General features: G+C 50.4%; 1 protein-coding gene across 4 annotated transcripts in view; it reads right to left on the bottom strand.

The window, feature by feature from the left end:
• Mad1l1 (mitotic arrest deficient 1 like 1) overlaps window positions 1-27,389 on the bottom strand; it is a 368,748-nt gene that overhangs the window by 190,480 nt on the left and 150,879 nt on the right. For all 4 annotated transcript variants that reach the window (XM_029555183.1, XM_008851411.3, XM_029555181.1 and 1 more), the window contains one exon: window positions 20,352-20,496. In XM_029555183.1, coding sequence (XP_029411043.1) covers window positions 20,352-20,496 — 145 coding nt within the window. The remainder of the gene's footprint in view (window positions 1-20,351; window positions 20,497-27,389) is intronic.

Raw genomic sequence — 27,389 nt, 5'->3', positions numbered from 1 at the left:
ACAAAGCTCTGCATGACTCCTTTAGTAACCAGGCCCAAGGAGCTCCCATGCCAGCCCTCCTACCCAGCTCTCACTCTCCACCAGGGGCACTGCCAGGAACAGAAAGGTCAAGGCTGCTGGGTCTTTCCTGGAGGACCACTGCTTTCCTCATCCTGCAGGTCACAGTGTGCTGGTGGCAGCTGAGGGTTCAGCACAAACTGGGCACAGCTAGGGTCGAACATGATAATCCAAGCCCAGGGAACAAGAAGCAGGCACAGGGCCACCAAGACAGTAACGGCAGCAGTCCAAACAGTGGCAGAGGCCCGACAAGGGCAGGAAGTGACAGGAAGGACAGAAGCTGCCTATGCAGAGCCCCAGGAAGGGGGTTGGAGACTCCATGGAGATAGATCCCAGTTCCTTCTCACAGGCATGATTCCCCGGACCCTGTACGGAGGGGGCACATCTGCAGCCTGTTCTCTCCAATGAGGACACTGGGAGAGCTCAGGCTTCCCACAGAAGTGACACAGAACCTGAGGGACCAAAGTGAAGTATCAGAACATTCTAGAAGGAGGCAGACATGCCTGTGGGGATGCTGGAACTATCTTTACAAAAACATGCATACCCAGTACCCAGAAAGAGATTGTGAACAATGTGAGACCATCATTCTGGTGACTGGTGGGTGGGCCCAGTGGCTTCAGGCTGGAAGGCTAGATGCAGGTCCAGGGCACAGACTGAGTCACTGGCACCTTGGACTGACTTCATCTTCCTGTCCAGTGAGCAGCCATATGGTAGCCCTTGCTCTACTCCACCATACTGCCAAGGAGAGAAACCCTCCTGCCTTGATGCACAAGGAAGAACCCTGAAACGCAGGTTCCACACAGGGCACTGCTCGTCAAGAGCATCAACAATACTATACAGTTCCTGAGCCACGGCACAGCAGAGAGAGTCAGGGGAAGAGCAGGTGGCCCAGGAACCTGATGACCTAGCAAAGGAGCTACTGTGACCTGGGCAGGAGGGACATCAAAGACCAGCCCCACTCAGTCCACATCCCCTGCACCCTGGAGGCACATGAGTTCTGCCCTCAGCACCTGTGAGCGACAGGCCCTGTCCCATCACAGGCTACAGAACCAGGACGCAGGCTGTGGGCTACATCATGAGATGGTCACCCCCTCCGAAGGTGACTGTGGAAAGGCTGCCCTGCTCAAGCACATTTCCACACCCACTGCTGCATTTATATAATGTCATCCCTCTCGGGAGTGTGCAGGGGGCTAAATGAGGCTGGATTCTACTGGAATAAATCACACTTCTGTAGCCAGCAATATTTCTTTAACCGGAGGTTAATAAAAATCACCGGCGAAGGCTAACCAGTGGATCTAATTTATTTACAGACTTTCATAAAGCTCTGGATAGAGCCTTTTATAAAGGCTTATTACAGCGCCGGAGGAGGCCCCAGTTCGGCAACGGTCACTTAGTGGGATTTGCAGGCCCCAGAGCAAAGTGAAAAATTTAACAGGACTCCTCAAGGAAGGGAAGGAGAGAGTGACACGGAAGCCAATTTGTCACTTAACAAGCTGAGCCTCTGCCAAGGCCAGCTCAGGACCTGTCCCACGGAGATGTCTCAGAGCAGGTCCAGGATGTCATCAGCTAGGCCTGTCCAGCAGCATGAAGGAGACCTTAGGGGCTAAGAACAAAGTCCTCCCAAGGGGCCCAGGAAGAGAAAAGCCACCCCTGCAGAGGTGGCACAGCCTCCTGTCACTGTGCCAGGCAGAGGCAGAGGAGGGGAGGCTATCCTCTGGGAAGGATGGCTGAGCACTAAGCCCAGGTGCATCCAGAAAAAGTGTCCCTTGCCAACCACTAAATCCTAGAACCAGCATCATGCTGGGTTCCAGGGGTACACAGACAGGTGATGTCCCCAAACTGGGCTGACCCCCTGCCTCTCCCTCACAGGGTGGAGACTCTCCCAGGTATGAATGCTTGGCAGTGTCCCATCCTACTCTGGGCCCTGGGCTGGGCAGCCAGCCTTCAAACCACTAGTGCATATCAGATGCCTTCCAACATGCAAAGCCAGTTGGCTCCAGATAGGAAACCTCTCCTTGCCAGAGGTGGTGAGCCCACCCACCTGTGATAGCAGACACCTTTGGCTGTGCAGAGCCTGCTGTGGGCAGAGGGCTGTGAGGTGACAGATTCTGAAACATACTGGAAACTTTTACTCTAGAAATGCTGAAGAGCTCTGGAAGGTGGAAGTGCATAGACTCTCTTGTATTATTTTCCAGAAACTGAGCACTGTGCACATAGAGTATCTATGCAGGCTGTTGGAATCCCTTTGAACAGGGCTGAGAACTCCTGCAGACCACCACAGGCATGTCAAAATGATGTTAACTCAGGTTTTAAAGTCACAAGGCAATGCCTTGCATGAGCAAGAAGCAGGTGTTACTGACCCAGGACCAAAGGCCCAACATCCCACCTCCAGCCAAAGAGGACGCAGGACCCCCTGACCTAGGGTCACCCACACAACCCCCTGACCCCACCCCAAATAACAGGCCCCTCACTTATGGAGGATTACAGCAGTGCCCCAGCCCCATCCAGAAGTGCATCCACCCACACACACCAGGCCTAGCCATGCAACACCCTGGGTTCAGTGTACCCAACTATCAGGCTTTGTAGATGAACAGGCCATAGGGAGAGCTGCTGGGGTTCTTGTTTTGCAAGTCCTCTTGGTCAAACCACCTTCAGCCCACGCTGCTCCTCCTCAGGTCCTCGGGCCCTTCAGACAAGCATAATTTTCCAGCTCTCCCTATCTCCACAGACTCAAGATGAGCTGACCTAAGGCAAAAGCCAGTAGTGAGGACGCACACAGGTGCACGCCCGACAGCCAGGCCTTGCCCTAGCACTGCAAACCACAGACACAACTCTGGAGTATGCTGATGACACTCTGATCTGCTGGGACTTCCCCTCTTCCTTCCTGAAGTTTCACTGGGGACAGTCTGAGTCTTTGTTAGTGAGATTAAGCAAAAGAGCATCAGCTCCAAATGGAACCCAGTTATCACCCAGCTATCGACTGTTTTCCACTTGATGATGGATGGTATTCAATACCTTCCAGTTGCAGCACCCAGGTCTGTAAACATGATCCTGTTTTATTATTATTTAATCACTATTACAATGGTGACAGCCAGTCCTCCACCATCGGGCTTAATGCTCCATGCCAGTCTCCTGGAAAAAGCAGAAGGCAACCAGCTTTCCAGGACAGAAACACACTTGCACATGTGCACAACAGACATGAACACACCCACACACATGCACATACATGCACTGCATGCACACAGAGACATAAACACATCCACGCATGTGTATGTGCATGCACACTGCACTTGAGTACAAGTACACACAGAGATATAAACACACTCACATGTGTGCACATGCATGCAGAGCATTTGCATGCATGTCTGCCCACACAAAAACATAAACATATCCACATGTGCATACATACATGCGTAGTGTACTTGACTACATGTGAATGCACACATACACAGAGACATAAGCACTTGCACATGTGTGCATATGGTACAGTTGAGTGCACATGTACATGCACATGTGCACAGTGTTCACAGGCACCCACATACCCAGTGTTCACACACACGTATTCTCCACACATGCGTAAATACAGGAAGCCCTCCCTCCAGGACAGGAAATGAGCAGAGAAGTGGAGGAGGAAGGAGCTGCTAATGGAAGCCACACACAAGAGCACGAGGGACCCTCTCCCCACACATAAACATCTTAACCCTGAGCCCCAACCCAACCCAGGCCAGGTGCAGCTTCCTACTCTACAAAAAGCAGGATTCCAGAAATCCTAGTCACATTTTCAAAGTGATTTTTTTTATGGATTATTTCACTGTTAATAGTTAATGGAAGTGAGTTGGTTTGATGGAAGACATCGGGGTTCTTTGGATGGAATTGGGTACACGGCTGAGCCTCTCCAGCAACAGAACTCCCCTAGAAATGAGAAGCCAAGACCTTACCAATAGAAACCATGACTGGCTGGAGAGATGACCCTGCTGGAAAAGTGCAGGCCATGCACAGGAGTTCAGATCTCCAGCACCTATGTAACCAGTTGAGTGGCAGGGCACAGCTGAGATCCCAGCACTGGGGTGGCAGGGGCAGGAAGACCCCACACCTTTGGAGTCCCCTTGGGAACTGGTGGCTTGGGGACCTGCCCAGGAGCAGCCCCAATGCTGACCTGGTCATCCACTAGTCAAGGGCAGACATGCCGGCGGGCAGCAGAGAAGGCAACTGCATGCTCAACATCTTTGGAGCGGGCTCCAGGCAGGGCACAGACTCGGTTCCAGCACCACCAAGTTGTGGAGGCTATTTTTGGAAGCAACACTCGAGAGGCTGTCTTGGCAGGGAACCATGCCTTTGAGCACGACCATCAATTTTCACCTGCAGCCAGAGCCTTTCCTTTCAGGATCAAGGTTATTCAAAGATTTGGATTTCTTCGAAATTGTGTGAAAAAGCTGGACAAGGTCTGCACCACAGGTGAGGGGGGCATTCTGCAGTGGGAACTGGGGTGTCAGGAACCAGAGTTCCAAGATGGGCTTCCTGGTGGCTCCAAGGTACCCTGTTCATTCCCCTTGACACGGGAAGCTACATGTTCCCCTCAAAGCTACGCCACAGGCCACTTGTGCAGGTGGAGCAGGCCTGACCCAGGCCTAGGGAGACCCTCCCAGGGCATCTGGCCAGGCTGGCTCCTCCTCTCCAGTTAGTGTGTGTCCTCAGCATGTCCGCCCTTGACCTGTGCCAGCTGAGGCAAAATGATTCTTAACCTCCAACTGGGCTATGATATGAACACCACGGGCCAGGATGATGGTGTGGGGCAGGAGGGTGAGCCTCCTCGGCTTTTTTAAGGGAGGACACAGAGCTCTGAAAACACAAGATAAATAGCATGTGAATACAGTTACTCTAAAAACTCCAGGTTAATAGAAAAAGCCCCTGAACAGCCTATGAACATTCCCCACAAAGACAGGCTATGTGCCTTTGCCAGGCTCACCTCCTGTCCCAGCCCCTATCCCATGGGACCATGACGATGCTCCTGAAACAATAACAGGCTGGCAGGGTGGTGTGCCTGCTATTGCACATGAGGTGTCACAGACTAATTCCTCTCCAGGGGCCTTTCTGAAGGGGACTGAAAGGACCAGTGTCCTAGGGGGTACCCTTTGGGGAAGGACAAGTTACAACTGCAGCACACAGTGTGAAGAAAGCAGAACTGGGAAAGAAACTATCCACAATGGTGCGATGCCTCCTGGCACTGTCCACCATGGCCAGGAACCACAGAAGATCATGAGGGGCTGCCACCCTCACCCCAATGGCAGCTGACCACATGAAAGGTCAGACGTTGGCAGGGACAGGGCATCCTGCACCCCACCACCCACCTTCCTGCTCTACCAAGAACGGCTCCACTTCCATTGCTGGATAAGTAAGGCAACTGCCGCCATTTTCTGAGAAGCTAATTTTAAGCCATGCCATCAAAATCAGAAATACCTGTAGCTGCCAGCTGCTGCCAAAGTTTCCAGATGTCCTGGGAAGCCCAGCAGATGGCAGGCACAGGGCCTGTTATCTCAGGAGCCAGGGCACCACCTTCCTGCCCTCCCATGCTAATCTCAACAGAGGCAGGTATTCAGGCTTACCCTGATAGCCTCACTGCCAGGCAGGGGAGTTCCCTGAGCACGTGACCTTGGGTGGATACTAGCTCTGTGCCCTCAGCTTCACCCACCAGGTGGAGAAGCCCAAGACTTGCCAGATACAGACTGGATGCCTATCATATGCAAAGAGCTGTGCGAAGGAGACACAAAGGGCTCAGATCTGACAGGATCAGAGGCAGGAAAAGAGGGCAGGCCAGGTGAGCCAGCATAGGCAAAGGTCCTGAGGTACATGGGGGAAGCTGGAGAGTAGTCAGGAAAGGAACATCCTCCATGGCCAGCACTGGGCCTGCTCTAGGGCCCAGAGAAGCAAGGGCTCTCAGCGGTCAGCTGCCCATTAGGGCAGCACAGTCCCTGGAATAGCATACAAAAGTCACCTTGCTTTCAAGGCTCCACCACAGCTGCCAGAGGCGAACCCCAAGCCGCTCCTGCCCACACTCCCACGAACCCCTATCTTAATAACCATCTGCAATGTGGAGAAGGTGGAGAAGGACAAAGGCATTTTGTTTTGATTTCATTTTATTTCCTAAAATTGCTTTTCTCCCTGAAACCTTTTTTCTTCTGTCACAACCCAGTTCCGGTTGCACACTTGGTGGGACTGTACAAAAATATTGTGATGGTGACTTTGAAGTGGCTTTGCAAATGGCACCTTCCTAGACCACAGGTGCTTTCTTTCCTGACAAAATGGGACCAAGAAGGGATAGAGATGTAGCTGAGTTGGTACTGTACTTGCCTAGCATACTTTAAAAAAGCCCAGGGCTCCATCCCAGCACCACGTAAAACAGGGTGGTGATGCATGCCTGTAATCAGAAGTTCAAGGTCATCCTCAGCTATTTAGCAAGCTCTAGGCCAGCCTGGGCTACATGAGATCCTACCTCAAAAATAAAATAAAAAAAAAAGAAAAGGTACCCAGAAGGGGATGAGCAAGCACTCCATGAGTGTCACAGCTCAGACGGGGTTCCTGCTGGATCTGAAGAGGAAGGCTATTGTGCCACACAGAGAAATCTCCACGAGGAGCTGTGGCTGGTGGACATGCCACCAGCCATTCCAGGCTGATTACCAATGTTGGCAGAAGTAGAGGGAACCCTGAAGTAAGCAGCTAAGAGGCTTGGATCTGAATTTTGCCAGCCTGTGCTTGTGAGACAGACATCAGAGAGGTAGCAAGGCAAGGTACAGACAGACTAGGGATGTCCTGTTACCCAGACACAGAGTGCCACGAGGGTGAGAAAGAGTCAAGGAAGCAGGAGACAAGTGGTATAGCCACATCCTGCCTGTCATCATGGCTCAAAAGGGCTACATAGCATCCCAGAACAGACATACAACCAACAACTTACAAGAAGAAACCTGTAAGGAAGAAATGGCCACAGGGAACACATAGCCTCTGACCAGAAGCCTGGGCTGGGAATGAGCCATGGGTGTGCTGGTGGGGAGTAACGGCTGCTACATTCCTCCTTGGAGCCAGCAAGCCACACGAGAAGCCTTGCCCAGAGAAACAAAGTTCAGACACAGTCTTGGCCGGTGAGAAACAAAGTTCAGACACAGTCTTGGCCGGTTCCAGGATCTCTGTCCAGTTCTCAGGGATAAACAAGACTTCTCCCTCAGAACTGGCCCACAGGCCAACAGGATGCAGGTCCCTCCCAGATGACATAGCCATCTCCACATTCTACCAAAACCCCATGCTAAAAGCATGTTTCCTACGGCCCTGCCCCAGGGGTAGCCACAATAATAGTCTGTAAGGGGAGCCTATGAGAACCCTAAGGCCACTGACCCTCCCCATGTTCCATCTTTCATCAAATGGAGAGAAGCATGCATTCATATGTGTCTATGTGATATATGTGTGTGTGTATGTGTGTGTGTGTACATGTATGCTCATGTGTGTGTCTCCAACACTAGCTCTTAGATTTTCATCTCGACTTCTTTACACCCCCACAAAGTACTGAGGAGATGAGTTCAGATGCCCAGCATCCATGTAAAAGCCTGCAGGGTGGTGGTCCACTTGTAATCCCAGCATTCAGGAGGTGGTGATAGGATCCCCAGGGCAAGCTAGCCAGCTAGATAAGCCAAATGGGAAAGCTCTGGGCTCAGCAAGAGACCTTGACTCAGTAAATAAAGTGGAAAGTGACAGAAGAAGACACCCACTGTCGACCTCTAGTTGGCTCTCTCTCTCTCATCTCCCCCCGCCCCGCCCAGTTCAAGCTGTGTCAGCTGCTCATCTGTGATCGTGTCTGAAAGGCCCAGAACCATGAGGACCCTCCTTCCCATAAGCCTTTGCAGCAGGCAGAGTGAGGAGACAGGCTAGACAGTGGGGACAGCAAGAAAAGGGACCTACCAGAAAAGGCTAGTCCCTGAGCCCATTCACAGGGACACAGGACTCTGACCAGCATGCTGTCACAGGGACTCAGCCCACCAAGTCACATACAGGTCTGCATACCTGTGCCAGGTCAGGCGGCCCAGGGCACCAGAGATGGCCCAGCAGCTTCCAGAATAAGAGGACAGGAGGGACCATATGGTGAGGGCTGTGACTTGGGCAGCTGCTGTGACCCCCACAAAGGATCCTGAGGCCTTTGGAACCAAACACCTGGTCAGTCAGGCCAGTCCCATCCACAGACCAAGGGCTTAACAGGAAACTCCCAGATTTCCACAGGTAAGAATAAGCACTCCCAGTCATTCCTGAGAGGGCAGGACTACCGTCCCAGATACTCGAGAGACAGAAGCAGAAGGATCTGAGAGTTCAGGCCAGCCTGGGCAACTTCATGAGACCTTATACCAATTCTTTTCAAAGAGCTGAGCATGTAGCTCAGCAATGGAGAGCTGGTCTAGCATAATGAGGTCCAGGGCTCAATCCTCAGCACTGCAAAGGGGGCAGGGGGACCTCTGGTCATCCACATGCAAAAGCCAATGTCACCATGCAGAACACACCACATAAGGACTTACTTTACATTGTGCCAAGCATACAATGAGAAGAAACTAACAGAATGGAGCATCCGTTCCTACGACACAGCCTTGGCCAAGTCTCCAAGCTGAGCTTAAGCCTCAATTGGCTGATCTAAAAAGAGGGTTGCTGCAAGGATCCCACAGCTTGTGTGGCTGCCAGAGGACTACTCTGGAGCAGATGCAAGGCTGGAGAATTACAGGGAACACCACTTCTCATTAGACATCACAGCCTTCCCACAATATTCTGCACAGAGAAGGCAGCAGGCGGGAGGATTCCCTTCAGTGTGGTTGGAGTCCCATACTCCAGGGATGCGAGAAGACAAAGACAGGGTTGGTAGCAGTTCTATCTAGCCAGCAGCAAAGTGCGTGAGGCTCCAGCTCCCGGCCAGGTCCATAACAGGGTGGGGAAAGATTCATGGGGCAGCTGTCACTGGTTTGAGGACAGCAGAGACAGCAGCATAACACCAGTACCCTGTGCCCCACAGTGTCCCCACTTAACACTGAGGCTCACCCTGGAGCCACTGGCCAGAACCAGACCAGAGAGAGGCCCTGTGGAAGTTCCAGAGTTCTCAGAGGTGCAATGATCTTAAGTGCAAGCAACAGAGAAGAAGTTGGGAAGATGACTCCAGGCTAAGAGCTCTTGCTGTGCAAACCTGAGGACCTGGGTTCAAATCCCCAGTGCCTACATAAAAAGCCAGGCAAGGCTGTGTGTACCTCTAAGCCCAGAGTTGGCGGGGGGGGGGGGGGGGCGGGCAGAGACAGGAATATCACCAGAGATTGTTGTGAAGCCAGCCCATGCAAAAAGCAGCAAGCTCCAGGTTCAGAGAGAGATTGTCTCAGGAAAGTAAGGCAGACAGTAACATGGGGCATACCTAACAACCTCCTCTGGTCCCCAGGTGCATGTACCTCCCCACACACATGTGCACAGTATACATACATATGAACACACCACATGCAGGCGCGTACACACACACACACACACACACACACACACACACACACACATACACACACACGAAAAGAAACAGATAAGAATCTATGCCCATGAAGGCAGTAACACCAGATCGTGCAGGAAGAACAACTCTGAATTCCCACCCACTTCACCTGCTCTTCGTGCCTCAGTTTCCTCATTGAAGCCCCAGTCTCAAGGAGGCCTCATAAGAGGGTAAGAAAGTCCCATGCATAGAAACTCTCACAGGGTAAAGGGCAGCAGTCACAAGCAGGGGCATCTGGCACTGGAGGTACTCAGATTGGCAAAGCATTACCACACCATCCGCTGCTGAGGAGAACTCACATTGCTATTAAACCCCACTGTATTTGAAACTGCTGAACTGTCCTACAGCAGACAACATCTGGATAAACTGCAGTCCACCATGCAATGGAGTGGTACTTGAGGATTTAAAAATTGAGTATTCAGCCATGAAATCTGGACAAACCTGGAAGACATACTGCTAAGTGAAAGATACCAGTCTGGCGACTGGGGAGGGCCTCAGACAGTAAAGTGTTTGTTGCTCAGGCATAAAGACCTGAGTTCAGTCCCTAGCACCCATATAAAAGCTGAGTGGTGGCATGTGTTTATGACCCAGTGTCAGGGAGGCAGAGACAGGAGGGTCCCTGGGGCTCCTTGACCAGCCAGCCTTGCCTACTCATCAAACTTCAGGCCATTGAGAGCCCCTGTCTCAAATATCAATTGAGGAAGACACCAAAGGGTGGCCTCTGACCACAAGAACACCATATCACACATACACCCATCCTTACACATACGCCACATAAACACATACACACAAGATTCAAAAATAAAAGGGGCTGGAGACATGGTTCAGAGGTTAAGAGCACTGCTGCTCTTGCAGAAGACCTGGGTTTGGTTCCTAGCACCTACATGGCAGCTCATAACCATTCATAACTTCAGTTCCAGGGGACCCACAGGTATGGCACACATGTGGTTGCACTTACATACATGCAAGCAAACACTCATACATATAAAATAAAAAATAAATCTTTATAATTCAGTCAATTAAAAAGAAACAAACACAGTATAAAGGACTCTGGTAACCATCAGGGAGCATCCAATGGCACCTCTAGTGACAGATCGCCAAAGCTTCCCAGACCCCATTGAGATGGGCTCCTCACCCTGACTCTGGGACAGAGTACCCAAGGCTGAAGGTATAAGGATGGGAGACACTGACACTCCAGGTCATCCACAGACGGCAGGACGGCATAGGCCCAGGATCACAGGCCTGACTGTACCCAGCAGACAGAAGATAAATAAAAGTCTCACAAAGCACCATTAAAACCCATAAGTAGAAAATACTTAGGAAGGAAAATCCAACAGCGTGTCAGACTTTTAGTCTAAAATCTATAAAGCTTGTTGTGAGAAATTAAAGACCATCTCAGTAAATGAGGGATAGTTAATACCATTTATAAAACTAAACAATGCTGAGATAGGATTTCTTCCCCAAATGATTCATAAATTCATGACAATCTGAACTGTATTCCAGCAGAGCGTTTTGTGGGAGGTAACAAGATACACACAAAGAGATGCAAAAGACCAAATGGTCAGAGGAGTTAGGCACATGCTCTGCTCAGGTTGTCTGTGTAGGTAGCTATGTGGCTGTCCATGAAGGGTGGTGCATGGGTGTGAAGCCAGGCTATTCTTCCTCAGGTGCCTTCAATCTTCTATTTATCATCTTTGGATACAGAGTCCTGGACCTCTCCAAGCAGGCTAGGCTGGCTGACTAGTGAGTCACAGGGATCCTGCTGTCTTCGCCTCCCTAATGCTAGCATTACAAGTGCACACCACTGTTACCAGGCCCTTTTTAAAGTCTATTTTACTTTTATTTATGTGTGGGTGCCTTTGGAGCCCAAAAGAGGGGATCAGATCCCCTGGAACTCAAGGTCCTCTGGAAGAACAGCAAGCACTCTTACACCCATTGAGCCATCTCTCCAAAACCCCAACTTTATTTATTAGTGGGGAGGCGGGGTAGAGAGGGGGGCCTGCATGCTATGGTTTGCATGTGGAGGCCAGAGGACAACTTTGCGAGTCAGTTCTTTCCTTTCACTTTTATGTGGGTTCTGGGGCTCAAATTCAGGCCATCAGGCCTAAGGGGAAGATCTTTACTCACTGAGCCACCTTGCCAGCCCATGTGTGTGGCTTCTGAGGGTCAAACTCAAGCCCTCACACTTCACTTCCTGAGCCATCTTCCCCAATCCCTCTTTTTTGCTTTATTCAGCCCATTTTTTATCTTATTCTGAAGCAGGGTCTTACTAAGCTGGCTCAGACTAGCCTTGAACTCATTCTGTAGACCAAGCTGACCTTGAACTGTGAGCTGAGCTCACAGGCCTGTGCAGCGGTCACATCCAGCTAAGGAAGTGGAAAGAAGAGATTTCACAGGCAGTTACCAAGACTTAGCCTAGGGCTCAGCAGTTAAAAGCACTGACTGCTCTTACAGAGGACCCGGTTCAATTCCCAGCACCCACGTGGCAGCTAATAATCATCTGTAACTCCAGTTCCAGGGGATCCGACACCTTCTTCTAACCTCTGCAGGCATTACACAACACAAGCACACTTACACAAATGCAGGTAATACACTCATATACATAAAAATGATAAATGATTTTTTTTTTTAAACTTAGCCTAAAGCAGAAGTTAAGGCAGTGCAACACTGGCAGACAGACAGACACAATGAGCCAACAGCACAGCACAGGGCCCACTAAGGAACGTCCAAGGGATACCACATGGGGAAAGGATGCCCCTTACACAACATATCTCACAGGACCGAACAGGTCCAGGTGTCTGTTTCATATCACATACTCTGAACTCAATTCTAGACGCCCATCAGACACAAAAATAAAAGGTAAAACCGTAAACTGCTTGGAGGAAGCGGAGATGCTTTAATATCTGCCTGACTTCAGATGGCAGAGATACTTAATCAAGATGCCCAGGGTGCCAGCAGAGAGGGAGAATCGATACACTGGATTGCAGTTAAAATGAAAAATGGCTGCTCACCAGCAGACAAGGCGACAAGAGCAGAAGGAATGCCACAGGTGGGGGGTGGGGTACGCTGCAGAGCCTGGTCCCCAGGAAGGGGTCACACCCAGAATTCCTGATCATTCACAGAACAAGTCAAGAGGCAGAAGGACCCAGGTAAGGGTGTGAATTTAGAGGACCTGATGGCCTGAGGCTGTCTACATTAAAACAAGCACATGCCATCCCCAGATGTGCCTGCCTGAAGAAGCCCATGGTCACCCAAGGCCACAAAATGTTAGCAGCAGAAGTAGCCTTGTCATGTTCAAGTGACACGTGCAAACAGCAATATGTTCACATGGTGGAACGCTGACATGTTATTAAGGAAAGTCCGACATCTTCAAGTCCACACAACACCATGAGTCTCAAGAGTGACAGAAGCCAGAAACAAAGAGTACAGACCCCATGATTTCATTCACATGAGTCCACAGCTGGGTGGCGTTCCAAGTCATTAGCAGATGGTTTGCCTGAGCAAGGTGTGCAAAAGGACACCCAGTCACCAGAGGCAGGCAGTCACCTGCCTTTGGTCTGTCTATACTGCAGTGTGCACACTCAGCCTTCAGTGCAAGGGTTGCTGGGAAGAAAACACAGAAAGAAGACAGAATGAACACAAATACCTGCAGCCATGTTCTAGAATATTCCACAGTGCCAGCCACACTAGGAAAGGCCAAAGGTCCATCTGGAGGAGAATGGATGGGAACATTATAGTATATTCACTCCTCAATCATAGAAGTTACCAAGGAATGAATGCTATCAATAAGGATGGACAGCCAAAGTGTGAAGTTAGGACAAAAACAAGGAGCTGCAGGAGGCTGGAGAGATGGCTCTGCAGTTAAGAGTGCTTGCTGCTCTTGTAGAGGACCCGGGTTCAGTTTCTAGCACCTACATGGCAGGTCATAACCACCTGTAACTCCAGCTCCAGGGATTGATGCCCTCTTCTCAACTCCACAGGTACTGCATGCACATGGCACATTTACATACATGTAGGCAAACACACACATAAAATAAATCTTAAAAGCAAAATACACAAAGAAGTCACAAACACGTGCCTCAGTAAAACACAAGTAAGAGTGAGAAGGCTGAACAGTGTTTAGGAGAGACACGGGACACACACGTTTGTGCACACAGTAACCCTAGAGAGGATTTCCTCACACTGGGAGGCAGGGCAGGCAGCTCCTCTCACAGTGCTGTTCTGTTTCTTCCACAAGGAACCAGCCAACAGAGTCCAGTTCACAGCACCTCTGCACCCAGAATGTTCACAAGAAGCATGTGTCATGAAGGAAAAAGTGTGAGGGCAGCACAGAGGCCTCTGGACAGAGAGGGCATAACTGACTCCACACCCACAGCCTTGTTGTGCGCAACTACAGGAGCACAGGCGCCACTGGGCGTAGAGCCCTGTAGCCCAGGCAGCTTTGCATAGGCCCACTCAACTGCCTGGATGGTAACCTGGCAGTGCTGGGGCAGAGGAGAGGCTGCACCTGTTAACAAGGTCTCCAAAATGAAAACTGCCAGCCAGCCATGGTGGCACACACCTTTCGTCCCAGCACTTGGAAAGCTGAGGCAGCTGGCCTCTGTGAGTTCAAAGCTAGCCTGGTCTACAGAGCAACTTCTGGCCCAACCAGGGCTACATAGTGAGACTATGTATCAGAAAGGGAAGAGAGATGAAAGGCAACAGGGAGGGAACAGAAGGAGGAAGGGGAGGGAACAGAAGGAGGAAGGGGAGAAGAGGGGAAGGGAGGGAAGGAGAGGGGAGGGGAGAAGAGGGGAGGGAAGGGAAGGAGAAGGAAGGGGAGGGGAGCCAATGTTGTATAAATACATAATATATCAGAATTTGACCAGGACATTCAGCAAGGTATGCTGCATGAGCCCTCCCCCAGCACCACACCTCTTCTAGGCCTTCACTGGGGACACTGACCATCGTACACAGCACCCACTTCCTGCCCACAGTCCTTCCAGGGCCACAGGAACCTACAACTAGTCTGTGGCCTCCAGCTCTCATGGGTGGCCTGCCTCCCCTTTCCCTTTTCCTGACTCCTACCCTACCACGCACAAGGAGATACGGGTTACCACTCCTGCAGGTTAGGAGTGGATGGGTCTTAGGGTACCCTTAGGGACATAGGGTACCCTTTCCACAGAGCAGATCCAGAACCCAGCAGGCACTGTGGACAAACCTGCTGTGGCCTCTGGGAATGGATATCACATCACAACTCCTCTGCATGGATAGAGCGTCAGGGCACAGTGCTGCCCACCTCCTGACCCCCCCACACCCCACCCCCATGGCAGAGGCTTTAAGACTGTAGGAATCTCACTGAAGTCTGAAAATAGCCCTAACTCAGAGGACATTTCATAGAAGAGAGCATGGAAAGGGACATCTCACAGGCTTCCAGTAAGCACGAAGGCCAGACTGCCCTCATCTCGCAAGACATTTAATCTGTGCAGCTTGCTCACAGTAACACAGGCAAAGCAGATCCAAGACACAGCCCAGAGTAGGGAATCTAGGCCTGGGCTGGGCAGATGGCTCAGTTGGGAAAGTGCTTGCCTTGCAAGCAATGAGGCGCTTAGGTTCAAACCCCAGAGCCCATGTCAAAAAGCCAGGGACAATGGTTTGTGTATGTAACCTCAGATTTGGGGAGGAGGAGACAGGTGGATCCCTGAGGCTTGCCACCTAGCCAGTCAAGCCTACTTGGTGAACTCTAGGCCAGTGAGAGACTGTGTTTCAAAAGACAAGGGCCAGCAAGATAGATCACTGGATAAGGTGTTTGCTGCTAAGTCTGATGACCTTTGTTTGATTCCTGGAATCACAGGGTGAGGAGAACCAACAGTCAAAAGTTGTCCACGCACCTCCACACAAGTGCTGAAGAATAACACCCAAGACTGACCACTGGCCCCCACATGTACACATAAACATGTGTACCCATAATAACATGAAGCCACATTTGCACACATGTGTGCAAAAAAAAAAATCATGCACATAAAACACAAGTACGGGCCTGGTAAAACTCCAAAGTATTAAAGTAATCCCACACTTAAGCGTCCTGAGGCAGGATGTCACCACAACAACCAGATGATGGGCTTCACTGGCCACCAAAAAGCTGACATTCACCACTCAGGGCCCAAAAAGCTATACCTCTCCAGGTCTACTCTCTAGGTCCTGTGTCCCCAATGACTGCTCCCCTGGGTATCTTGAGGGACCAAGAAGGGAAGAAGGAGGGGTTTCTTGTACAACAAGAAAATCGAAATCTAGCTAAAAGTTAGCTTTTATGCTTACATTCTATAAATGATTCTGCAACCATGTTGTAGAATATTAGGGCGTGCTGGAAATAGCGTACCTCAAATAGGAAAATGGTTTGTGTTCACCCAGTTCCAGAAGCCAATTTTCAATTGCTTAAAATAGTCATGATATTTTACCAAGGTAATTATACTCTTAGCTATCAGTAACAATTAACTCCTTAGACTGGAGCTGCTTAATAAAGGTCTCAAGATGAAATTGCGCATTCCAAGCACTGTAAATTGAAATGTCAAGCAGGCAAAGAAGCCCCTCAGACAGGACACTGAGGCTGAGCACCATAGCTGGGTCCAGGGCTGGGGGGTAGTTGGCTGGGACCCGAGTTCTCCCCTTATGGAGGCAGGGTAGAGATCCTGGGGGGCAAGGTCGGGTAGGCATGAGCAATTGAAAGCACCCAAGGAAGGACCAGGGGAAGCCTCCACAGGGGACACAGAAAAAGGGGCACTGCTTCACAACAGGCAAGTCACAATGCAGTCCAAGATGGCCAGGCCAGGCACTTAGGAGGTAGATACCAGCAGAGGAAATCGCATTGCCCAAGCCATTATGTGGCAAAGTTCTGGGGGCCTCCCCAGAGCAGCCTAATGAACAGTTTCATCACGCCAGCCTACCAGTAAGTCAAATCCCTGCATCCCCAGCCCAGAGCTGGGAAGGCCATGGTTACTGACCCATCCAACCCTCTTCTGAGGGACAGTGAGTATAGATAATCAGTCAGTATCAGGTAATCAATAACTACTTTCCTACTCACTCAAAGTGAGGCTGGGAGCCTAGTATGGGTCAGGGTGAGGCCAATTTGGACCAGAGACCCATCGGTTTTCTATCTGCAGAGAAAAGTAGAAATTTCCTGACTTGAGAACACCAGGTGGGGAAGGATGCCAGGCATAAGCCTCTTGGAGTCAGGGGATCTGCAGGGACACCACAGGAGCTCAGCCTCCACAGCAACAGGGGTCCATACTACCTCAGCACTATTGGAAGCAATGCCCATTGTCACCTAAGTCCTAAACCTGAAATGAAGCCAGAACAGTCACCAAGTTCACAGAGCTCTGATGAAACAGCAGAGGCCACAAACAGTCACAGGGAGAAACACCCCCTCCCAAGAATATACTGAACCATGTGGGTGTAAATACCTCCCCCCGCCATCAGACATTAGAAAGCCGATGGCTCTTACAAGACAGAATGGCTGGAGCTGCCCAGCCCACCCAAGGGATTCTAGCTCTTCAAGTTCCATTCCCACTATTCCAGCACAGAAGATATCTGAGCTTTCAAACCACAGCTTCTATACTTCCCATCCCTGATCAAGTATTAACAGGTCAAGTGACTCACACAAGATGTCCAGGCTGTATGCCTAGAACTAGGAACAGGTGGCCAGGCAAGCATGGAACTCCACAGGCGTAACTGAAAGCCCAGACATCCTAAGAGCTTTGAAATTTTATTTCATTTTATTTTATTTATGGGCTGGAGAGATGGTTCAGCAATTAAGAATATACACTGCTCTTCCATAGGACCTAAGTTCAGTTCCTGGAACCTATGCCAGACAGCTCATGGCCACCTTTATAACTCCAGCTCCAGGGGATCCTACACCCTCTTCTGGCCTCTGTGAACACTGCAGTAATGTACACAAACCCAAACACACATACAATAAATAAAAAATATTTTAGAAAAAAGATAAATGATCATGAAAATAATTGAGAATTTAAACTTTTATTATTATGTGCACACATGCATGCACATGTGGAAATCGAAGGACAACCTCGTAAAGTCTTTTCTCTCCTTCCACCATGTGGGTTCTGGAGATCAAATTCAAGTTGCTAGCTTTACCCACTGAGCTTTCTTGTCCCCTCAATTCCCAGAAGCTTTTAAAAACAGAACAAAAGGGGTGTGGTGGCACATGCTTTTAATCCCAGCTATTGGGAGGTAGAGGCAGTCTTTAAGACTGAGGCCAGCCTGGTCCACATAGTGAGTTTCAGGTCAGCTGGGGCTACAGGGAGACCTATCTCCAAAAGAAAAAAAAAAAAAAAGAAAGAAAGAAAGAAAAAAAAAAAAAAAACAATTTTTCTAAAAAGCCAGAGGGGCTGGCACGGGAGACCTATCTCCAAAAAAAAAAAAAAAAAAAGAAAGAAAGAAAGAAAAGAAAAGAAACAACAATTTCTCTAACAAGTCAGAGGGCTTGTCAAAGTGGGAAGACCCAGGCATTGGGTGCACCTCTACCGCACTGGCTAGGGCGGGGGGACAGGAAGCAGGAGAAGAGCATGTACTGACACAGTCTCCTTCCTGGCCAGCACACAGCACAGGCAGCTTGGTCTCCTGGCCTGTACTACACAGAGCCTCCCTGGGAGGGAGAAGGTCTTTCCTACTGAATTTGTACAATGCTTCAAGAAGCCTGGTACCCTGAGCCCAGTAGTAGGCTCTGTAGGGCACATGAAAGGCCTCAAGACCATTCGTTGAGCCAGCTTTTTTGAAGACTGAAAAATGATTCTGAGATCACAGAGAGTGGTCAAGCCCCAGCCCTAACCTCCCTCTCTTTGTTCAACAAGAAGTCTGCAGGCTTCCAGGTCATGGGACACAAGCACATCGTTCACTTAAGATCTCCACTGAGCAGGTCTCTCCCAGATAACATAGCCTCACTCCCTTACCTGACTCCCAACAGCAGCCTGTCTTCCCACCCCACAGACACACCCCTACACCACTGTGGTATGCTGCTCCATGAGCCGGTGGACCAGGGCATCTGCCACCTCCTGCCTCCATGCACCTGCATGCTGACATCAGGCAGCTGACCACCTATTTTCCCCAACCATGGCTCTGTATGGAAAGGGCCAGCTCTGCTCACACGCTCCGGTAAACAGTAAATCCTCCAGGTCTTTGCTTAAGCCTCACCTCTGACAGCACCTCCCATGTCACTGTGAGCCGCACTGTTTGTCTTTGTCACAGCTGGTGAGAGCTTACGGCTGAGTGCTCTGCCTCTTTCCAACTGCACTGTCAAGCCTGAGGGCCATGACCACATATACCCATCACATGGCCTTCACATGGATACCAGTGACAGGCATTGGGCAGGAAAGGAGGATGGCCTGGCAGAGTAGCCATGCTGACAGGCCAAGTGCTGAAGCTGAGCTGCTGCAGGCTGAAAATCTGGCCAGCTTTCTTTGTGAGCCACCTGTAGGGCCTCTGGAGCCTGGAGAGGGGACTCAACCCCTTCCAGTACTAGGAAGCCCTGCGTGAAGCCAAGAAAAATGTGAAGTCTTGTATCTGTCTGTCTGTCTGTCTACATGTACCATGCTGTGCAAAAGTTAAGGGACAACTTGTAGAAGTCACTTCTCCCCTTCTACCACATGGGTCCCAGGACTCAAACTCAGATCATCAGACTTGTCAGCAAGTACCTTTAACCACTGAGCAATCTCAGCAGCCTGCAAGGTCTCCCAGTAAGAGACAGAGAGAGGCAGGGAAAGGGCTTTCAGAGGCAGCTGGGAAATTGCAGTGGGAAGTGAGAGAAAAATGACTCATTTTACAACAGCTTCCTAACCAGGAGGTGCCAGGGACAAAAAAGCCTGGTTTCCATCAGACAGCAAACAGCACAGACAGAGCTGGTCAGCTCAGGGGTACATCATCTTCCCTGGTTCCACATCCACACTGTAAGGCTGGGTCTACTACACCCACCCTCATCTGGAGAGAACCTGGGGACAGATTTGGCTTTTCCTTCCTCGAGCTATGAAAACTCAAGAGTCCATGTTACACTTTCAATAACACTAGGAACCTCTCATACCCAAAGGCCTCAGTGTATCATGTAACTCATCAGAAGGCCTTTCTGACAGATGCTGAAAGAGATCTGGGCACCAGCACAAGCCCACCACTAATCTGGGAACCACAGCACTCACCCTATGCACCCGCAGACAAGTTGCTACCTCATACCACTGCAGGATAAAACCCACTCCAGGTTCCTCTGCTGTGCTCGCCACAAAGGACAAAGGCCTCCTGCCACTGAGGAGAAACAACGGTTATAGGAAAAGGTCCCCTTTGACACTACACCAGACCTGGAGGTCAGGACACCCAGGGACAGTTTTTGGAAGACTGGTCTTGTTGTTTTGAGATGGCCTGTCCATAGAGGCCAGGCTGGCTTTGAACTTCCCATTTCCCTCCCTGTCCCAGCCTCCCAGGTTCTCAGATTACAGGTGTGTGCCACCACTCCAGGCACCGAATCACTCTTTCTCAAATCTGGATCAAGTGTACAGCCTGACCAAACCATCCCAATACAGCCTGCAGCAGGGTAAGGACCAGCCCTGTGCCTACCCTGTGGTAAGGGCAACTGTGGACACAGCAAGAGAAAATACAGTGTGGACCATGAGTGAGAGAGGCACACAGCTTCAGAGGTCTGGACAAAGGTGGAGAGCCAGAGAAGGCCAGGCGTGGGAAGAGCAGAACCCAGCTGTCCTTGAGTGAGCTGTACCTTGGTCAGCAGCTGGTTGCGCTTTTGGAGTCTTCGGGCCTGGGCCTCGTGCATCTCCCGCTTCTTCCTCTCCTCCAGCAGCTGTGCACTGACCTGCCGGACTTCATCCTGGAGCTGCTGCTGGACCTTCTCCAGTCCCCGGGCACTGCAGGGAAGGCAAGAGGGCAGAGTCATGAGGTCTGGCCTGACCACCTCCTCACCAGGGTTAGGGATGCACACCTCCCAGCACGAGCCTCGAGGAGACATCCTAAAATAGAGCTGCACGTGCATCTACCTCGCTGCCGTTTCCTCGTTCCTGAATAGCTACTTAGTGCCTTTCAGGAGGTTCTGGATTTCAAATAGACACCCAGGGTGATCCCAGAACATGGTGCAAGGGGGAGGGAGACGCGACTCCACACACAATGGGAAAGATTGTCAGTAGCAAGGCACTTCAGGACGGCACTTCTGAATGAGCTAAATTGCCAGCGCAAGCACTTCCCATGTGAGTCACAGTCGGCACAGATGTGAAGCATGGGGGGGAGCAAAGCAAGGCCCCCGCGGCAGGCGCTGGGCCTGAAGACTTTCTGAAGAAGAAGCCCAGCCACACACTAGGCCCTGGGCTTGTGGAATGAGGAAAGATGCCAGGACATCCTCTGGTGCTGGCACCTGACCATCTCTGCTCTCCATTATGTATGAATGGGTTTTTGGAGACAAAGGGCTGAACTTAGGGCCCCATGAGTGCTAAGCAAGACCTCTGTCACCGAGCCATGCTCCCAGATCCTAGCCTCACACTGGGGGATTCTAGGCAGGTGCTCTACCACTGAGTCGCATCCCCAGTCCCTTATTGCAGGATTCTAAGTGCTCTACCACTGAGCTATATCCCTAACCATCTATCTTTCAATTTTAAGATATGATCTTATTAAGTTTTCCAGGTTGAATTTGAACTTGGAATCCCCTGCTTCAACCTCCAGAGAACCCAGGCTGTGTCACTAGGCCTAACTTCCTTTTTCAGTATTCCCTTTCTTCTCTTGTGTCTCTGTGGCTCTCAACCTTGGTCACTTTTCCCCTACATCAAGAGAAATCTCCCATAGTCCTTGATCAGCTATCTCTTCAGACTTCAGAGAACCAGGTCTCTGAGGGCTGCCCACCACTTCAGGTTGACCTCAAATATCCTGGTATAGAACCAGGAAGGGACCCTTGCTACTTCTCAATGCTACTATCTCCTGTCACTGCCTAATGCAGCTTCTGTGCTTGTTGGTCTTTCACAGGACAGCTCAGCACGTGGAAGGCATTACCCAGGAACACCATGGCAAGAATCTATCAGTGCTCGAATGCTTTCCCCTCACCCCATGGGCCCTGAGCTCCAGCCCACCCTTACAAACATACCTGAGGAAGACAAGGCCATGGCCAAGAGAAACAGCTCAGACAAAGGGTGTGGTTGGGGTAGAACCAACCCCAGCAATGAAGATGGTGCAATACCAGCTGCTTGATGAACCGACAGCTGGAACAGGGTGTTTGTGCTGTCAGAAGTAGGAAACTCATTCCAAAAGGAATCCTAAATAATCCTCAAAAACTAAACATGGGGACTGGGGAGACGGTTCAGCTGGCAAAGTGTGTGCCTCATAAACATGAGGACCTGAGTTCTGACCTCCAGAATCCATGCAAAAAGCTGGGCACAGCAGCACATGCCTGTACTCCCAATGATGGTGAGATAGGAGGTGGAGACAGGCCTATAAACTCACTGGGCAGCAGGCCTGGCAGACATGGTCAAGTCCCAGGCCAATGAGAGACCATGTCTCAAGCTAAAGGTAGATGATGCCTGAGGACCAAGAGGAGGTTGTCCTCTGACCTCCATATGTTTGCTATGCATATGCTGTGTGTGTGCACACACACACACACACACTCTTAACATATAAGCAAGGTATCAGAATTCTGTTGTCAGATGACATCTATAAAACTCTTACAAAGTGACTGTAGCCAGAACACTGAGGCTACTTTTATTTATTTTTATTTAGTTTTATGTATATGAATTTTGCCTCTGTGTGTGTGTGTGTGTGTGTGTGTGTGTGTGTGTGTGCGTGCGTGCAATGTCCATGGAGGCCAGGAGAGGGCATCAATCACCTGGGTCTGGAGTTAGGGACAGTTGTTAGCTGTCAAGTGGGTGCTGAGAACTGAATCTGGGTCTTCTGCAAGAGCAGCCAGTGCTCTTAATAGCTGAGTCATCTCTCCCCCAGGCTACTTTGAAAATGGACAAATTGGGCGTAGGGCCTTCAAGGGACATGAGTAGCCCCAGATCATTCGAACACCCAATTATTTTTGTTGGCTTTGATTACACAATTTCAAGAAAACCTGAATTCACAAGGGTGTCAGGGAGTGCTTTTGTTAGAGGTGGTTGCTACCGCAGATACATCTATTTCACATCTGAATGAACACAGAGTTTTGTAAATTATAACTTAGTAAATTCACTTAAATAACTGGTGTATAATTTGAAAGTGAATTTAAGTCAAACATTCATGAAACTTTAAAAGGGACTTGCACTGCTTGTGTGTGGCAGGGAACCCTCCTCTGGGCACCCTGCGTGAACACAGTACCACAGTCAACTTTGTAATATCAAGGGTGCTGGAATCATATCAGCCACTTTGTCTCAGGAAGGCTGGAGCTGTCTTTTAACCCACTGAGCGTCAGCCACCTGCTACCTGCATCTTTAGGTGTGCCACAACCAAAAACATACAGCAAGTGCAAATATTCTTGGGAAGCAGGCGTACGCAGGGGCTATTCTGAGTTCCAGTTCAATTTAAAACTATTCATAGACCAATTTAATAATCAAGGACTGTGAAATCGACTCTTGAATCATTGAATTCAGGTGGGGAGGTTCACAAGCGCCTTAAATCACTGCTCCAAAGTGGGTAATTTAATTGGAAGAATGGCAGCATTCGCTCTGCTGTGTAAGAATGAGGCCCACAAAGACAGAAGTGTCACCGTTCAGATGACAGGGCTCGGCATGATCCAGGGTAGGACTGAGGAGTCCAGGGCCCCTCTGAGAAGCTATCCTTAGCACAAGGGTTCAGAGAAGCCTTGCAGAAGACTGCCAAACCCAAGCTGGAATTTGGGGACTTCCAGCTGCCCAGGGCCCTGCCCACACAAAGCAGATGTAAACACACCAAAGGCCATGCCATAATGGCCACCTTGAAGGGACTCTTGGGGGATCAAGGCTCAATTTAACAGAACCAGGCAGCAGGACCAAACCCTAGGAAATCAGACTCTTGTCTGAGCCAGCTACCAACCTCCATACTGCAGCTGGGCCTGGTTACCTAAGGGAGGTAAGGACACAGATAAGAGGTGGCCCAACCTTAGCCCTCACCCAAGTCAATATGTGAAAGCACAACTACAGTCTGTGTGCCCAGGGCTCCACAGGAGAGGACAGGGTCTTTAACAGTGTAGGAAGGCCCAGCGTTAAACATTAGATTTTAAAGAAATCTCTCCCCCCATTTCTCTTCCCCCCGTCCCCTGGATCATCCTTCCCTTCTCCTCCCAGGAGTGATGGATATCAAACCCAGGACCTCAGGCATGCTAGGCAAACACCGGACCATTAAGCTGCAGCCCCAGCCCCAGGCCTTCTTCACTCTTCTTGTGTTGAGTAACTGTACACACATGTGTTCATTTGTGGAAGAAGAGGCACAATACAAGATCTCAGAAGAACACATGGCCCTACAGAAGATTCCAGAACAGCAGACAGGACTGCAGACCGTGGCACAGCCCACAAAAGAAGAGACAAGTCTTTTCAAGACCCATCAGGCTGGGTGTAGTCAGGGCTTCAAATCAGGGCTGAGACCAGGTCCTAATCATGCTCCACCTTACTTTTTTTTTTTTTTTCAACAGGGTCTCTCACTGAACCTAAGGCTCACTGTTTCTACTAGGCTAGCTGGCCAGTGAGGCCCTGGGATTCGCTTGTCTGTTTCCCAAGGCTGGGGTTATAGGGGTATATCACTGTGCCCAGCTTTTACATGGGTTCTGGGATCTGAATTCAGGTCCTGTGATTAGACAGCAGGTGCTTTACTCAGTGAGTCATCTCCCTAGTCCTCATACTCTCTCTTTATAGCAAAACACAATTCATCCATTGTGGAGGGCAAGCCAAGATGTCAGAGGAATGCATGGTCTTCCTACAGGAGACCCCATACAGCAGGTAGGTGCAGCAAATACCACAGTCCCAATTCAGGTGACATGTGGAAGCAATTAGGCAGGAGGCCCTAGGTTGAGCCAGGCAGTGCACCGGGCCCTGCACCCTTCTCTGGCACCTGCCGCAGACTAACAAAGGTGCCAGCTGACATGGCAGACAAGGGTAGAACAGAGCAGAGCAGAACAGGAAGCAGTGAACTGGAGCTGAGGCATTGGCTGCCTCACTGGCAATGAAGAAAGGAGTGTTTCGATACCCAGCAAGAAAGGGTAGAAGAAATGGGACGTCCTACAAGGCAGGCAAAATGCTCATGACAGTCAGGGGATGGGGGACAATGGGAGCTGTCTTCAGCGTTCAGAGTCAAAGTCCTTGCCCAGCAGGCAGTGAGGACAAGGAACAAAGTCAGAAACAGAGATGAAGTACAGTCAGAGAGAAACCTCATGGAAGCTCAAGAGGAAGAGAGAGGTACGCCAGCCCTATTCAGATGCCTGCTGAACAGAGGCAACAGAAAGCAGGCTGGTAGAAGGAAAGTGAGGGTCCAGAGGTACTGGGTCCTGCATAAAAATGGGAAGTGGCACAGAGGTGGGTGAGCATGCCCCAAGGACAGGTTCCATGGAGGGGACAGAGACCTACAGACAAGCAAGGTGCAACTTAGCATGAGAAGGGCAGAGATATAATGTCCAGTTAGGACACCGAAGCCAGGCCCACTAAATGGCCCTACATACCAAGGGGCTCAGGGACACAAGAACTGAGGGATGCAGGATGCAGGGACACGGGGATTGAGACACGCAGGGATGGGTGACACATGGACCTCAGGTTGAAGGGACCTCTGCCACAGCGCCCCATGAGCACTACCAAGAGTCTCTACAGCTCGAAGCATTTGGGCAACCTCATCCCAACTCACAGCCCCATCGGCTCCCCAGGTTGCTGGTTCTCCCTCCTGCCTGTCCCCCTAGGGAGGTTCTCTCCATTCAATTCCAGCCTTTCTTCCAAGGAAAGCTCATAAAAAATTAAAGCTCGAGCTCTGCAGCACACTGAACTCTGAGGGCAGCGGCATTTCCGTGAACCTCTGGGACTTCACAGCGAAGTTCTTGGTGCTTCAAGGAGAAGCTGAGCGTATGTATCGATCGACACTTTCTGAAGCAGCATCTGCTGAGAGAAACAAGTCCAAGTCTTTGAAAGCCATCTTTGGATGTGGCAGGCCACTGCCTCTCACTTTCAAGTGAGCTCTGTCAGAAACCCTGGCCTAAGAATATCTACTTTTAAGGAACCAGGCCAGGCCAGGAGGCAGTCCACAGAGGCAGGAGACATTTTAATGACCTTTTCCAAGACACCAAGGCATCTCTGCTTCTAGTTCCTTCTCTCTTGACCCAGCATCTCACAGCCCTAATGTCTGCCTTCTCCCAGCTCCAGAGCCTGCAGCACACACTTGGGGTGGGGGGAGCGCCCCCAGACACTGTGGCCACCATAGACCAGCTCTAAGAAGTCAGGGTCAGTACCATGACATCTTTGGGGCCCTAGATGAGGGGCTGCACACCAGGTCACAGTGTGTCATGCACATTATACTGGTAAACTGTCATGTGCTGTTTGAGCTCATTGAGAGGCGGGCTCTACCTCCACACTTCAGACCCAAGCATGTTTGCCTCATAAGTGTCCTCTGAGGCCCCTTGTCTAGGGATGGGCTGCTCCACCCCTGCAGCTCTGTCACAAAGAGGGAAGAGAAGAGCAAACCAGCCCAAGAGTAACAACACCGTGTCCCTGAGAACAGCTAGAAGGTGAACCATTCCCAGCAGAGGTTACCATTGTTTATCCGTGACAGAAAGTGTCCGCAGTGGGAAAGAGAAGCCGGAAGTCCAGCCATGGGAAGCCCAGGCACAGAGAGAAAGTTCAATGGAACTCCAGCTGGCTGCCTCAACTTCCCCAGTGGGTTTCTGATGGATAATGTGAATCCTCAATTTGATGTTTTGTTATCTATCCATCACTCACTCATTCAAAAACCAAAAGTATGTCTATCATAGATCTTTCTCCACACAGTACTTGGGAGGTTCCTGGTGAGAAACACCTGGTGCAGAAACAGAGCATGTTCATGTGTCTGCAGACATGGCCAGGCCCAGGTTCAAAGTGAGAAAAACTGAGGGCGTGTGGTGTAGCTCTGTTGGTAAAGTGCTGGCCTAGTACAGGTGAAGCCCTGGGTTCCTTCTCCAGCACTGCATCAGTCAGGCATGTTGGTGCACATCTGTAATCCTAGCACGTGGGAGGCAGAGGCAGGAGGATCAGGAGTTCAAGATCATCCTTGGCTACATAACAAATTCAAGGTCAGCAAGGGTTACATGTGACCCTGGAAGGAGGAAGAGGAGGCGGGAGAGGAGGAGAAGAATGAGAAAGAGGGGGGGAAGAGGAAGGAGCAAGGGTTAGGGAGCAGGGAGAGGGAAAGAAGGCAAAGAAGGAAAGAGGAGGGGAAGAAGGGAGGAAGAGGAGAAGAGGGGATGGGGAAAAAGGGGAGAGGGAGGGAAAGGAAGACAATTACTACAGTCTGAGGGAAGGACCTCCTCTGCGAACTGGGGGTTTCTGTGAAGCCCTAATCCCCAACATGATGGTGCTGGAAAGGGCATGGACAGTCAGGGAGAGAGTGGGTGTGATGGACAACAGGCCTTATAAACCACCCTCAGGAGCTGATGCCAAGCAGAAAAAAAACAACCCTCCTCAGGTGCACATCTACCAGCACTGTGACTGGAACTGCTTGGCTTGGGAACCCTGAGGAAGACGTGTTGGTTGTTCATGAGCCCTGACTCTACAGTGGTGTGACAGGAGCTAGAACGCACTGAGACAACTCTTGGCAATATTTCTCTCTCTCTCTCTCTCTCTCTCTCTCTCTCTCTCTCTCT

The sequence above is a fragment of the Nannospalax galili genome, unplaced genomic scaffold, assembly GCF_000622305.1.
Source record: "Nannospalax galili isolate Female #2095 unplaced genomic scaffold, S.galili_v1.0 scaffold664, whole genome shotgun sequence".
Classification (NCBI taxonomy): Eukaryota; Metazoa; Chordata; class Mammalia; order Rodentia; family Spalacidae; genus Nannospalax; species Nannospalax galili.
This window is presented reverse-complemented; position numbering and strand designations above follow the sequence as displayed.